The sequence below is a fragment of the Castor canadensis genome, chromosome 5 (assembly GCF_047511655.1).
Source record: "Castor canadensis chromosome 5, mCasCan1.hap1v2, whole genome shotgun sequence".
NCBI classification, from domain to species: domain Eukaryota; kingdom Metazoa; phylum Chordata; class Mammalia; order Rodentia; family Castoridae; genus Castor; species Castor canadensis.
In genome coordinates, this window is record NC_133390.1 from 143642350 (window position 1) to 143655387 (window position 13038).

The window sequence follows — 13038 nt, forward strand, 5'->3', positions numbered from 1 at the left end:
TGAAACTATTTGCCTTTGAGTCACACACTTTAACCCTAGGTAACCTATTCTAAGAAACATTGAAATTTTGTGAATAAAACCACAGATGTCAAATTTCCTTTGATTGGAATCTGTAGGAGAACAAGCTTTTAGTGTCACGGCCTTTATGTTAAAGGTAATATATGTCAGGTAATACAAGTCATAATGTTAAGAGTTTCTTAGTAAAAATCAGTCATCGAAAAACCCTGTATATTCACATATAACAACGGAGGAAAAGCTCTTCCTAACACACATAGCATATATTTGATGTAATACTAACTTTGTGTGGTTTAATTATTTGGCTTGGGGCATGTGTATATAACTTTTGGAACATTCATTTAGCTTATTACATGCCAATTTCCTAACAATTATTACTGTCCTAAAGTATACCATTTCACTTTTCAACATCAGTTAGGTGCACAAAGGGAATTAAAATCTATGGAGTTTCATGAACTTAGTATAATATTCCTACATAGTAACTGTCAAACATTTCTTTTTTTGCTCTTAGCTTTATTGCCATTTTTTTCCTGCCTATAAAAATAATATTGCAAAAATGTACAACGTAGATATTGCTATAGCATTGCCCATGAAGTTATATATTAAATTTACTTGTAAGATCTTCATATAAATATAGATATTCACAGAAATATTTAGATTTTGAACAATATTTGTAATTTACACTATCAAAAATATAGGACTGTTATTTCTGGCAAAATATCAGGTGATTTTAAAAAATGCCCATACTTTTATTAACTGCCTATATTTTTGACAATGAGTACATATAATACAAACATGTGTATGCATATGTATATATATATATATATATATATATATATATATATATGGTGGAAAGGGATAAATGGACAGAAGAAAGGGAGAGGAGAAGTGTGTATATGAAGAGAAAATTTCTGAAATGAAAGACACCATTATGGCTGAATAATTACAGATAATATTTTTTATGAAAATCTGTCATTAGTAAATAATGCCCATCACAATAATACTACCTAAATAGAGAATTCAGCATATCAGTTTGTGTTTGTTTTAATTTTATGAACTTAAGAATTTGTAGGAGATTAGAGGTATAGCTTAGTGGTAGAGTGCTTGCCTAGTATGTGTGAGGCTCTGTGTTTGATCCTCAGCACTGGGGGGGAAAAGGCCATTATTAGGTTGTTTCACTTAGCTATCTTAATCCTCATTTCTTTTTGAATGCTAAGAACCTTCCTTCCTCACTTATTATCATAGTGTGTGTGTGTGTGTGTGTGTGTGTGTGTGTGTGTGTGTGTGTGTCTGTGTGTGTGTGCGTGTGCGTGCACGCGTGCACGCATATGTGTAAGATCAGTGATTTGGAAAAATGTTACATTATCTTTGATCTTGTTGGGAAATCTGAATGTATCCTGGAGATAGATTTTCTTTTGCTGTGATCTTTTTGAGAGTAGAGTTGAGACATACTTCTCTTTTAGGCTCTTTGGGTGCTTAGATCATTTGATACCCTTTCCTTGTTATGTGAATTAATGGAGGACTTTCTAATAACTAACTTAATACTTTTGGGCAGGAATCTTTTTTTTTCCTGTACTTTCTTTCATCATCATCATAGTCTTTGCATCAAGATACATAGCAGTGATAGCGGGTTTCTTTTTAAAGCTTAGTATTAAATATTAAATATCTTTCCCCATTTTAATTTTACATTGCTCTGCCAAGAAAAAAACAAAAACAAAACTAAAGCTCAAGTTATCTGAGGCCTGGATGCACTTCCATGACTAGCCGGTCATGTAAAAGTCGGGGCTTTGTTCTCCTGCTGTGAAAGCAGCTCTAGGCCTGAGAAAGGTGGGACCAGGTATAATTACTTTTGAAAAGTGTGCTACAAAAATGGATGGCCTGTTATAAGCCAGGTTACAAAGTAAGGATGAGGGTAAGAGAGGGACATTTTCTTCCAGAAAAACAATTTCTGAAGAGTCCCAGTCCATAATTTTTTCCCAAAATGGTTTGAGGAGCGGGTAAAATCTCAACATGAGCTTCAAAGTCCTGTCTCTATAAGGGACTAAAAGTTGGCTTGCTGAGGTGGGTGACTGCTAAGGATGGGGGGTGACTGGGTTGGCCATTTCACCCTCCCCAGCTGGGGAATAGAAATGGAAAGTTTATTGCCCAGTGGCTGTGAAAGTGAGCTGAAACTTGACTCGTACTGAATTCTCTAAGAGGTTTCTTCTAGAAACAAACACCTCAGACTCTTCCTCTCAATTCAGCAAAGAAGTTATTTTTATTTTATTTATTTATTTATTTATTTTTTCCTTTTATAATTCATATGTGCATACAAAGCTTGGATCATTTCTCCCCCATGCCCCCACCCCCTCACTTACCACCCACTCCGCCCCCTCCCTCTGCCCCCCACCCCCTCAATACCCAGCAGAAACTATTTTGCCCTTATTTCTAATTTTGTTGTACAGAGAGTATAAGCAATAATAGGAAGGAACAAGGGTTTTTGCTGGTTGAGATAAGGATAGCTATACAGTGAGTTGACTCATTAATTTCCTGTGCGTGTGTGTTACCTTCTAGGTTAATTCTTTTTGATCTAACCTTTTCTCTAGTTCCTGGTCCCCTTTTCCTATTGGCCTCAGTTGCTTTTAAGGTATCTGCTTTAGTTTCTCTGCATTAAGGGCAACAAATGCTAGCTAGGTTTTTAGGTGTCTTACCTATCCTCACCCCTCCCTTGTGTGCTCTTGCTTTTATCATGTGCTCAAAGTCCAATCCTCTTGTTATGTTTGCCCTTGATCTAATGTCCACATATGAGGGAGAACATACGATTTTTGGTGTTTTGGGCCAGGCTAACCTCACTCAGAATGATGTTCTCCAATTCCACCCATTTGCCAGCGAATGATAACATTTCGTTCTTCTTCATGGCTGCATAAAATTCCATTGTGTATAGATACAACATTTTCTTAATCCATTCGTCAGTGGTGGGGCATCTTGGCTGTTTCCATAACTTGGCTATTGTGAATAGTGCTGCAATAAACATGGGTGTGCAGGTGCTCTGGAGTAACCTGTGTCACAGTCTTTTGGGTATATCCCTAAGAGTGGTATTGCTGGATCAAATGGAAGATCAATGTTTAGCTTTTTAAGTAGCCTCCAAATTTTTTTCCAGAGTGATTGTACTAGTTTACATTCCCACCAACAGTATAAGAGGGTTCCTTTTTCCCGCATCCTCGCCAACACCTGTTGTTGGTGGTGTTGCTAATGATGGCTATTCTAACAGGGGTGAGGTAGAATCTTAGCATGGTTTTAATTTGCATTTCCTTTATTGCTAGAGATGGTGAGCATTTTTTCATGTGTTTTTTGGCCATTTGAATTTCTTCTTTTGAGAAAGTTCTTGTTAGTTCACTTGCCCATTTCTTTATTGGTTCATCAGTTTTGGGAGAATTTAGTTTTTTAAGTTCCCTATATATTCTGGTTATCAGTCCTTTGTCTGATGTATAGTTGGCAAATATTTTCTCCCACTCTGTGGGTATTCTCTTCAGTTTAGAGACCATTTCAAAGAAGTTATTTTTAAAAGCACTTGGGAAGTTCCTCCTCCACCTCTCAGGTGGGAAGGCTCAGAGAAGGGAGTCATCAGTACAACCACCTTCTAGGCCATAACAATTCCTGAAGGTTGGAGACCCCATAGAAGTAGACAAAAGCTACTGCCACCACCAGGACATGGAATATCTGATGAGACTGGAACCATGTGTCAAATTTTCCAGGAAAGAAGCACTCAGAAATCAGAGCAGCATAAAGGCCAGGCTCCAGTGATGTACATCACAGCCATGAGGAAGAACCAACCCATCTGGCCCACTGTGTGGCTTTGACAAAGCCCTGAGCGATAATAAAGTGCATAGTGGCACAATCCCACTCATGCCAAGTCTCAGGAACACTCCTGTTCTTGTCTGCCTGTGCTTAGGAGTGGCAAACTGATCCCACTGTGTCATGATGGCAGAAATGCCCAGGACAGAGACAATGGAAAGGTAGATGAGCGAGGCTGTGGGGAGCAGTAGAAGGAGTCATACAGCCAGGGAACAAAGCTCCCCATAATCAGTAGAGCAATCCCTGAATAATCCAGTTTGAAAAAAGTCCCGGAGACTTTCTCTGAATAACAATAGACTGTGTGGAAGAACCAGGACAAGCTGAGACAGAGCACTGTATCCAAAAAGAACATTCCAAAAACCACCTTCTCTTGTAGAGGAGCCATGAAGTACATACTAAATCTGAGCATGGTCAAGATTCCCAAAAAGAGAAACAGCACAAAACCAAGTAGATGGGTCCAGATTTTGCCAGTTTCTGTGTGGATGCTGCAGAAGATCTTGAAGCAAGCCCGAAAGGAGGGCATAGGTGGTCTATGGCCCGTGTAGCAGGTAGTTATTGTCTTTCAGCCAGTCAGAAAGCACATCATATGGGATGACTCTCCAGTGTCCCTCCCAGACCTATACATGAACTCCTCCAACTTCTCCATGGCATGTTAGGCCTGCAGGAGAGGCGTCAGTACCCGCACCTATTCCTCTTCTTCCTGGGGCACTGGGCATGTTAGCTCTTCTTCAGTTTTGCTTGGGTTGGCAGTTACCTGCTTGCCCTTCTCTTCCAGCAGGGGTCCCAGCGCAGCCAGTTCCACCGTGTCAGGCTCCCTGTTACTGGTGGGAGCCCCATTGCCCTGTGGCACCACAGATCCTTTGTGGGAAGACATCTCGTTGGTGCCTCAATACCCTGCAGCTTCAGCTTGGGGAAAGGTTGGGGTCTCTCAGCCCCAGGGGGCAGAGATCTCCCTGTGATGGTAGACAGGCAGAGTGGGTAGGCCCTACTGAGGGCCACGGTCCCCCGAGCTACATTCTGCAGTGCTGGAAGTGGCCTGTGGCTGAGCGGCCCCAGATCTTCCAGGAATCACTTTTAATAGAAAATTTTATTTGAAATAAATGTACTGTTTTTGTCTGGACATTTTCCCTCTGACATCCCAGAGGGATACCTAGGTATAGAGGAGAAATCTAGGTGATCATGGGCAGCCTGAACACCGTTCCCCCTCCCAACTCTGGGATTTTAATTTGTGAAGTTGATTTATATATAAGAAGCATTTCAAGTGACATTTAGTGGTTTTTTTTGTAAGTCTTGTTCTTCCAGTGTTTTTCAAAGTAGCCTTTTAAAATTTTGTATTTCTAGAGAAAAAGGAAGGTTCTTCATAAATTTTTTGAACTTCTCAATCTATAAATTAAATTTTCTTTCTGTCTACTTTTTCAGGTAGTTTCTACTTTTAACATGTAGAAACTATAATGGATTCTAGGTAGCATTTATGAGTCCCCACCCCCACCCCCTCCTCGTTTAGTGTGTTTGAATGGTCCAAGTTCATCTTAGGGTTAAATTACATGGTTTCTTTCATTTACCACTAAAAGCTATATAAATCACTGTACAAAAGTAAGAAAAGTACCATTTTATTGTGTTGATATGTGATGGCATTGCAGAGAAAAGCAGATAGGGGGAGATTCAGCCTGTCTGTGGTTACCTAGATTTGTCCCTTATACCTAGGCATCCCTTTGGGATGTCAGAGAGAAAATGGCTGACAGCCATTGGTAGCCATTTACTTACTGGACAACTAAGGCCAACTGAATGTAAATAAAGAATTATAAAACAGGGTCTTTTTCAGTCATCCAATAGTGGGAATGAGACAGAACCCTAGGAAATTTCTATGTTTAGAATCACATCCCTGTAATATCTAAATTATTCCTATGCAACAAGGATTTCCTTTAATTTTTCTTGGTTTCCTTTTGAGAGTAGAGAGTTGTGTTTCTTTAGTTTCTACTGAATCTCATTACTAAAATTACCTGACTGCTTATAGAAGTCATTTCATTCCTTGCTGAGTTGTTCTGCTATATAACTACTTAAGTGAGGCACAAGGGTGTTTTACTGCTAATGAGACAAGCAGGTGTTCAGTACTGCTTTTCTTCAACCTTTGTTGGTTTCCTTGGACTTCTAGGATGTGGCGAGCATCTCGTGCGCACCATACTGGCTAGAGAATGTTCACATGCTTTACAAACTGAAGATGCTCATCAAGCTCTGTTGGAGACTATGCAAAACAAGTTTATCAGTAAGTATACCTTAAAGAAAATGACATCCTTCTAAATATAGAGTATTTCACTGATCTGTAAGCATCACAAGTCAGGTTTCCCATTTGTATCTCTAGACCTAGCTCCTGGGCAGAGCACAGAGTTAAAACTTCAGTTAATATTGATTGTGAATAGAAATTCTCCCACAACAGCTTCTATACCATGAACTCTGCTGTCTAACTAAGATAATGCCTAAGCTATGAGACATTGTCTGGAGTTAGAGTGATATATGTAGTAGCATAAAATTCTAAAACAATATTCAAAGAACAACTCCTATAAACATTTTGAAATATAGTTGGACCCTTGTTAAAGTGAGCATTGTATTCCTGCATCCATTGCTGCTATGTGCAGTTGCACAGGGTTGAGATGAAATCCTGCCTGGACACCATTTTCCAAATGGTCTCACTAGATGTGCAGTTGCTTTTCTAATCCATGGAAAGGTTTTACATAGCTTATCCATGGCTCTGTACTTAGCTTTTACTTTGGATTAAAGCCATTTAACCCAGTCTGCGTTCCATATCATTTAACATTGAGGTAACTACTACGTAAAATCTATGAAGTTTTCTTGTGGTGCTGAAAATTGAATCCAGGGCTGTGTGCATGCTAGCACTGTACCACTGAGCACGTCCCAAGCCCTTCTGTGAAGTTAATGAAGAAATACAAAGCATAGTTAAAAATAAGTTAGGGAGAAAGATTATAACAGGGTTAATCTTGGGAGAGTATTCCTACATAGAGATTAAAACAGGATATAAGGTGCTGATTATGTGGCGAGTACATACAGATGAAAGTTATGTCAGGAAATATTACCTCAAAAGGACTTCTGTACTAGAGGTTCATAGGATTGGTTCCAGAAACTTCTCCATAATGGGCAAAGAGGAGAGGAGCATGAACACAAATACAGCAATGGATTAGGGCAGATAAGGGCCAGATACCATTCTACTCTTACCTAGAGGGAAGCAGTGAAGTGGGATCAGCCGTATGAGGCCATGAGAGGTCAGGTCTTACAGGGGTTTAACACCTCAGGGAAGGAGTGCATCCTCAATTTGATAGAAATGAGAGAACATATATATTCTTTTTTTTTTTAGTTAGGGAAATAATGACTCTTTTATTTATTTAATTTATTTAGAGACAAGGTCTCCCTATGTAGCCCAGGCTGGACTCAAACTCAAGATGTTCCTTCCTCAGCCTCCTGAGTGCGGGGATTGCAGATGTGTTCCACTATATATTCTTGAGTTGACAAATAAAATGGTGTTTTCAATAAGGGTTTATAAGATAGATCCAGGGTTACCCCAAACCTTCTCTGTAAGTGAGAGACATTAGGGGTTGGCAACAATCTGGGGATGGAGAAGAAATGGTGATATTTGATGAAAGCATCAGTGGAAATACTGATGGATGTAGATTTTGAGACAAGGTGAATATAGCTCTTCTAGTCTGGGAAAAGAAACCATACAGTAGATTAAACAGGTGGAGATTAACATAAAGAATTCTTAAATATAATATATAAAATATTATAAATTTATATAAAGTATAAATATAAATATAATATTAAATATAAAAAATAAATTCTTAAATATAAGATAAAAGGAAATGCTCTGTGATACTCTAAGGCTGAATGATTGTTCATGAAAGTACATACTTGGAAGGATTTTTTTTTTTTCAACCTCTTTGGAGAAGGTGTGGTTTTTTCTAAAGGAAAAACAGTAAATAACTCTATAATAAAGACACTGTACTATGAATGAATTTTGTACAAGCACTTTTTTTTTTTCATTTTTCTTTTATTATTCATATGTGCATACAAGGCTTGGTTCATTTCTCCCCCCTGCCCCCACCCCCTCCCTTACCACCCACTCCACCCCCTCCCACTCCCACCCCTCAATACCCAGCAGAAACTATTTTGCCCTTATCTCTAATTTTGTTGTAGAGAGAGTATAAGCAATAATAGAAAGGAACAAGGGGTTTTGCTGGTTGAGATAAGGATAGCTATACAGGGCATTGACTCACATTGATTTCCTGTGCGTGTGTGTTACCTTCTAGGTTAATTCTTTTTGATCTAACCTTTTCTCTAGTACCTGTTCCCCTTTTCCTATTGGCCTCAGTTGTGTACAAGCACTTTTGTACCTTTATTTATACTTTTTTATACATCTTTAAAATTCTAGACCCATGGAAAGGAGCAAGAAACTTTAGAACTCAGGTAATTCACCCTGTTCATTAAATAGTTAGAGAAACTTATTTTCCAAGAGTTCAGTGACATGCCCAAAGTCATCTTGTTAGCCAGTGAGCTTTCATTCTGTAAAATGAATGTAAAAACAAAAGTGTCCTTGGAGCCAGAACAACTGGTTTCTACTCTCACTTTCAGTGTCTGAATTATGGAATGTAGGAAGTTACTTAGACTGTTTTGTTGTATTTTATTTTATTTTTTTAAGAGTAAGGACATTAGATGAGAGGAAGTTTCTTAATTTCTTGAACATGCTAAATTCTGTCAGTTCTCTACTGGACTCAGTACATAAATATGAAATCCTTTTTAATCAGATGATTTGGAAATGGAATTGGAAAATAAAATTTCAGGAACCACTTGGGCAGCACAGATGATATTTACAAAATACAAGTTAAATTGGATTTATTAGAGGCCTGGACTAGGGACAACAAAGTTAGTTCTTTTCTCTTTTAAGTCAGTGGTGGTGTAATTAGTTATCTGTCTAAAACAGACAAGTGTCTTTTTTTCTCTGTTTCCTCGTGTATAAAATAAGGGGGCAGATCTAGATCTGATGTCTAGAATTCCTTTGAGCTCCAAAATTTTATTTGATCCTTGGATTCATTCACAGGCCAATCTAAACTACTTGTAAAAGTACAGTTATAAATCAAATTAGTCATTAACTAAAATTCTAAATTAAAATTGTTAATATTGGTGTCACATTCCTATCTGAAGTGTTTTGGTTGAAATATTTCAGGCAATGATTAAAGTAAGCTAGCAGCCACTTTGTTGGCTTTTTGGAAACTGTTATACTTTTCCTTTTTTGCTTTTGTTTTTTTCCCTTTAAAAATTGTATAAATACTCTATCTAGAGATTCTCATTGCAATGTGTGTGTATATATATATACTGAAGAATTCTGCATAATAATTAAGTCAAATGCCGTTCTCGTTCATCTGACTCTCATTCCTCTTGCCAGAAAAAAACATTGCTAACACTTTGATATGTGTCTCTTGAGAGATGGGCAGGCTATCTGTCTGTCTGTTTATATTCTCTATCAGCATTTAAAATAATTGTATAGAACAAGTTGCAACATAGTTTTCATTTAACACATCTTAATGTTCTTTTTATGTTAGTATATATAGATTAAAACTGAGTCCTATAATTTATTCATTCCTGTACTGAAAGAGATTTGTAATTTTTGTTTATATCATTATACTATATACAAATGATTATTTCTTCATATTTTAAAAATTATTTTCTTTAATTCCATTTTCTCTCCATTCTTACCATATAAGGTATAATTTTAAAAATTATTTTTGTGGTTTCCAGACTTTGGAATATACATTTCTAACTAATCTAACTCCAGTTTTAAATAACACTATACCACTTCACAAGTAGCAAAAAAGTATTCCTAATTCTTCCCTCCCATCATTTGAGTCATTGCTGACTTTAAATTCACTGACATGTAAGCATATATAACCAAATACATTGTTGCAATTATTATTTTCAGTAAGTTGTTATATTGTCAGATGAATTAAGAGTGAGAATAATAAAAGTTTTACTTACCTTCACTTACTCCTTTTAAAATTTTCTTCTTTTGAGTTTTTGACCTATATAAGTTTTCTTATTTATGAAGAACTTCTTTTAACTTTTCCTCCAAAGCAGGTCTAATGGCAACAAATCAACAAATTCCCCCATTTTTTGATTATCTGAGAGTCTGTTTCTTCTTCACTGTTTCCTCCCCCGCACCCTTTTAAGACAGGGTCTCACAATGTAGTGCAGGCTGCTCTTAAACTCTTCATTCCTCCTGCCTCTGTCTCCTCAGTGCTACTGTTGCAGATTTGTGCCACCATGTGTCCTTCATTTTTGAAGAGTACAGAATTCTAGGTTCATTTTTTTTCTTTCTCTCAACATTTTTAGTATTTCATTCCATTTATTACTTGCATGGTTTCTAAGAAGAAATCAGATATCATTAATTTCTTTGCTCAAGAGTTTTTCTTTATCTTTTATTTTCTGCAGTTTGCATGTAATATACCTACCTATAGTTTCTGGAAATCATCCTGCCAGTTATTATTCTCTGAGCTTCCTGTTTCTGTGGTTTTATGTCTGACATTAATTTTGGAGAATTCTCAGTTATTATTGCTTAAAATTTTTCTTCTGTTTTCTTTCTTGAGTCTCTCCCCCTCTCCCTTTGCCTGTGCCACCCCCCCATCTCTCTCTTTATCTCTCCCCTCATCCCTCTCCCTCCTTCCCCCTCCCTCATTGGTACTGGCATTTGAATTCAGAGCCTTTGACTTGCTAATCAGGAGCTCTACTACTCGAGTCATGCCCCGAACCCTTTCTTTGCTTTAATCATTTTTCAAATAGGGTATTGCATTTATGCCCAGGCAGGTCTGGACTGTGATCCTTTTTTTGTCTTTAAAAAATTTATATATATATAAATATTTTATATGTATATAAAAATATTTTATATATATACGTATATATAGACGGCACTGGGATTTGAATTCAGGGCAGCATGCTTGCTAAGCAGGTGCTGTTACCACTTGAGCTACTCCACCAGCCCTGTGTAAGTAGAAAGCAATTTATAGTTCCCACATAGTGGATGACAGTAACACACCACCATGCCCAGCTTTTATTGGTTGAGATGAAGTCTAGAGATCTTTTTGCCCTGACTGGCCTTGAACTACAATCCTCCTGATTTCTGCCTCCAGAGTAGCTCGGATTGATGTGAGCCACTGCACCTGGCCTTTTTTGATTCTCTCTCTCCTTTTTTTATGATGCATTACATCTTTTGTAGTTGTAATGCAATTCTTAGATGCTCTATTCTGTTTTTGTTTGTTTTGTTTTTTGCAGTCTTTTTTTTTCTACTTCCATTTCAGTGTTGTAAATTTCTATTGACATTCTCAAGGTCTGAAATTCTTTCACTGTATCTGGTCTACTGATGAGCACATTGGAGGCATTCATTTCTCTTACAGTGGATTGATCTCTAGCATCTCTTTTTGTGTCTTTAGATTTTCCATCTCTTTGCTTACACTATCCATTACTTCTTGTGTGTTGTCTAGTTTTTCCATTAGTACCCTTAACATATTAATCATAGTTGTTTTAAATTTCTGCTCTGACTAGTCCAACAACTTTGGCATGTTGGTGTTTGATTCTGGTGCTAATTCTGTTGCTCCAAGCTGACTTTTTAGTATGCCTTATAATTTGTTGAAAGTCTAATTCATACTCTTTTCCAATGATTATTATCAAATTTCCAAAAATGTACAAAATTATGAATAAAAAGATGGTTTCTAATTTTATCTTTCTGGTAAGTTAGTTGGAGAAGCTTTTCACATATAATGTGGCCTCTTCTACTTTTGCTTGAATTATTAGCTGACAGCCTTTGCTATTTTTCTGTTATAATGTTTGGTGATTTTCTTTGAATTGATGTTCAGCTTTTTTTCATCCTAAAATTACATTGAATGAATGATTCTAAAAAGGCATGGCAATAAATATCGGTATAGAATTGAAAAGAATCCTAAATACCTTTTTTTTAGAGTAATAGCATATTTCGTGTCTCTGACCCTCCATAGATAAATAATAAGGGGTATAAGAAAAACTAGTTTTATACTTATAGTTTAAAACTTTCTTTTTATGTTTTTTCGAAAGTAGTCAGTGACTTATTAAAGTATTTCTCTAGGTTTTTTTTTTTTCAGTAATTTGAAATTAACTCTGAAATCACCTTAAAGGTAGGGTTTGTTTAAATATATTTTTGATAAACAAGACTTTGATAGAATGAATACAGTAAAATTTAAAGATATTTTAGAGATTGAAATATTTTTGTTTCTATTTGTGTAACCATTATGGCAAGATTCATAGATTTGGTTTGACTTAATATAGGAAGCATAACAGAAAATAACCTATTCATGCATTTTTTTTCAAAAACCACTGTTGACATAACATACAAAACTCATAAAAATGGGTTCAATAAAAATAGCCCCATAATAATACTTCGTTCTAACTAGCTGATTAGAGCTAATTTAACTGAATGCTTTAAGTAGGAAAGAAAGATACTGCCTTTTTTTTTCTTTTTTAATCATTTTTACATTTACTTGCATGTGTATACATTGTTTGAACCCCCCCTCCCCCAGATACTTCTTTTTTACTTGTTCTTTTTCTTTAATTCTTTTTATTTTTGGACAGTACCAGTGTTTGAACTCAGGGCCTTGCACTTGCTAGGCAGGCACTCTACAACTTGAGCCACTCCACCAGCTCTTTTACTTTTTCTTTTTAAATGATCACACACAGATACATCTATAAAAGTTCTTCCAGTGACTCAGATGTGACTTTTCATGTTCGTGGTTATTTTTGACTGACCTAGGTTTTATGAGTTATGGAAATTATTACTGTAGGTATGATGTGTGAGCTTCAGGGTAGCACTATAGCTTCTTGTCCAGTACTCAGCAATATCACATTGCATTTTTAATTGGTTTCTGTGAAAAATTACTTTTTCCTTTCTTTTTCTTTGTATTTCTGAATGAAATTATTAGTATTAACCTATAATCAGTGTAATTACTTTGGAAAATTCCATGTGAAATAGTATTATGATAAAAATAATTTTTGTTGCATGTTTCATTTTATTCTTTTGCAGATGTGTTCTTATGCTGTCACTGACATCATAAGTTCATTGTTAAATTTAGAATACTATTGATAATTGAGGTTGAAAGGAGTCTC

General features: G+C 36.5%; 1 protein-coding gene and 1 pseudogene across 5 annotated transcripts in view; one reads left to right on the forward strand and one right to left on the reverse strand.

Annotated features, from left to right (window-relative positions):
- The window catches only part of Tasp1 (taspase 1), a 257045-nt gene that overhangs the window by 165148 nt on the left and 78859 nt on the right, over positions 1-13038 (forward strand). For 4 of the 5 annotated variants that reach the window (XR_012448167.1, XM_074074333.1, XM_074074332.1 and 1 more), the window contains one exon: positions 6002-6112. The exons of the other annotated variant lie outside the window; for it this stretch is intronic. Coding sequence is in view for 3 of the 4 variants with exons in the window: in XM_074074333.1 (XP_073930434.1) it covers positions 6002-6112 (111 nt within the window). In the remaining variant the exon portion in view is untranslated. The remainder of the gene's footprint in view (positions 1-6001; positions 6113-13038) is intronic. 5 annotated transcript variants of the gene reach the window in all.
- On the reverse strand, positions 3547-4841 carry LOC109688317 (adiponectin receptor protein 1 pseudogene; annotated as a pseudogene).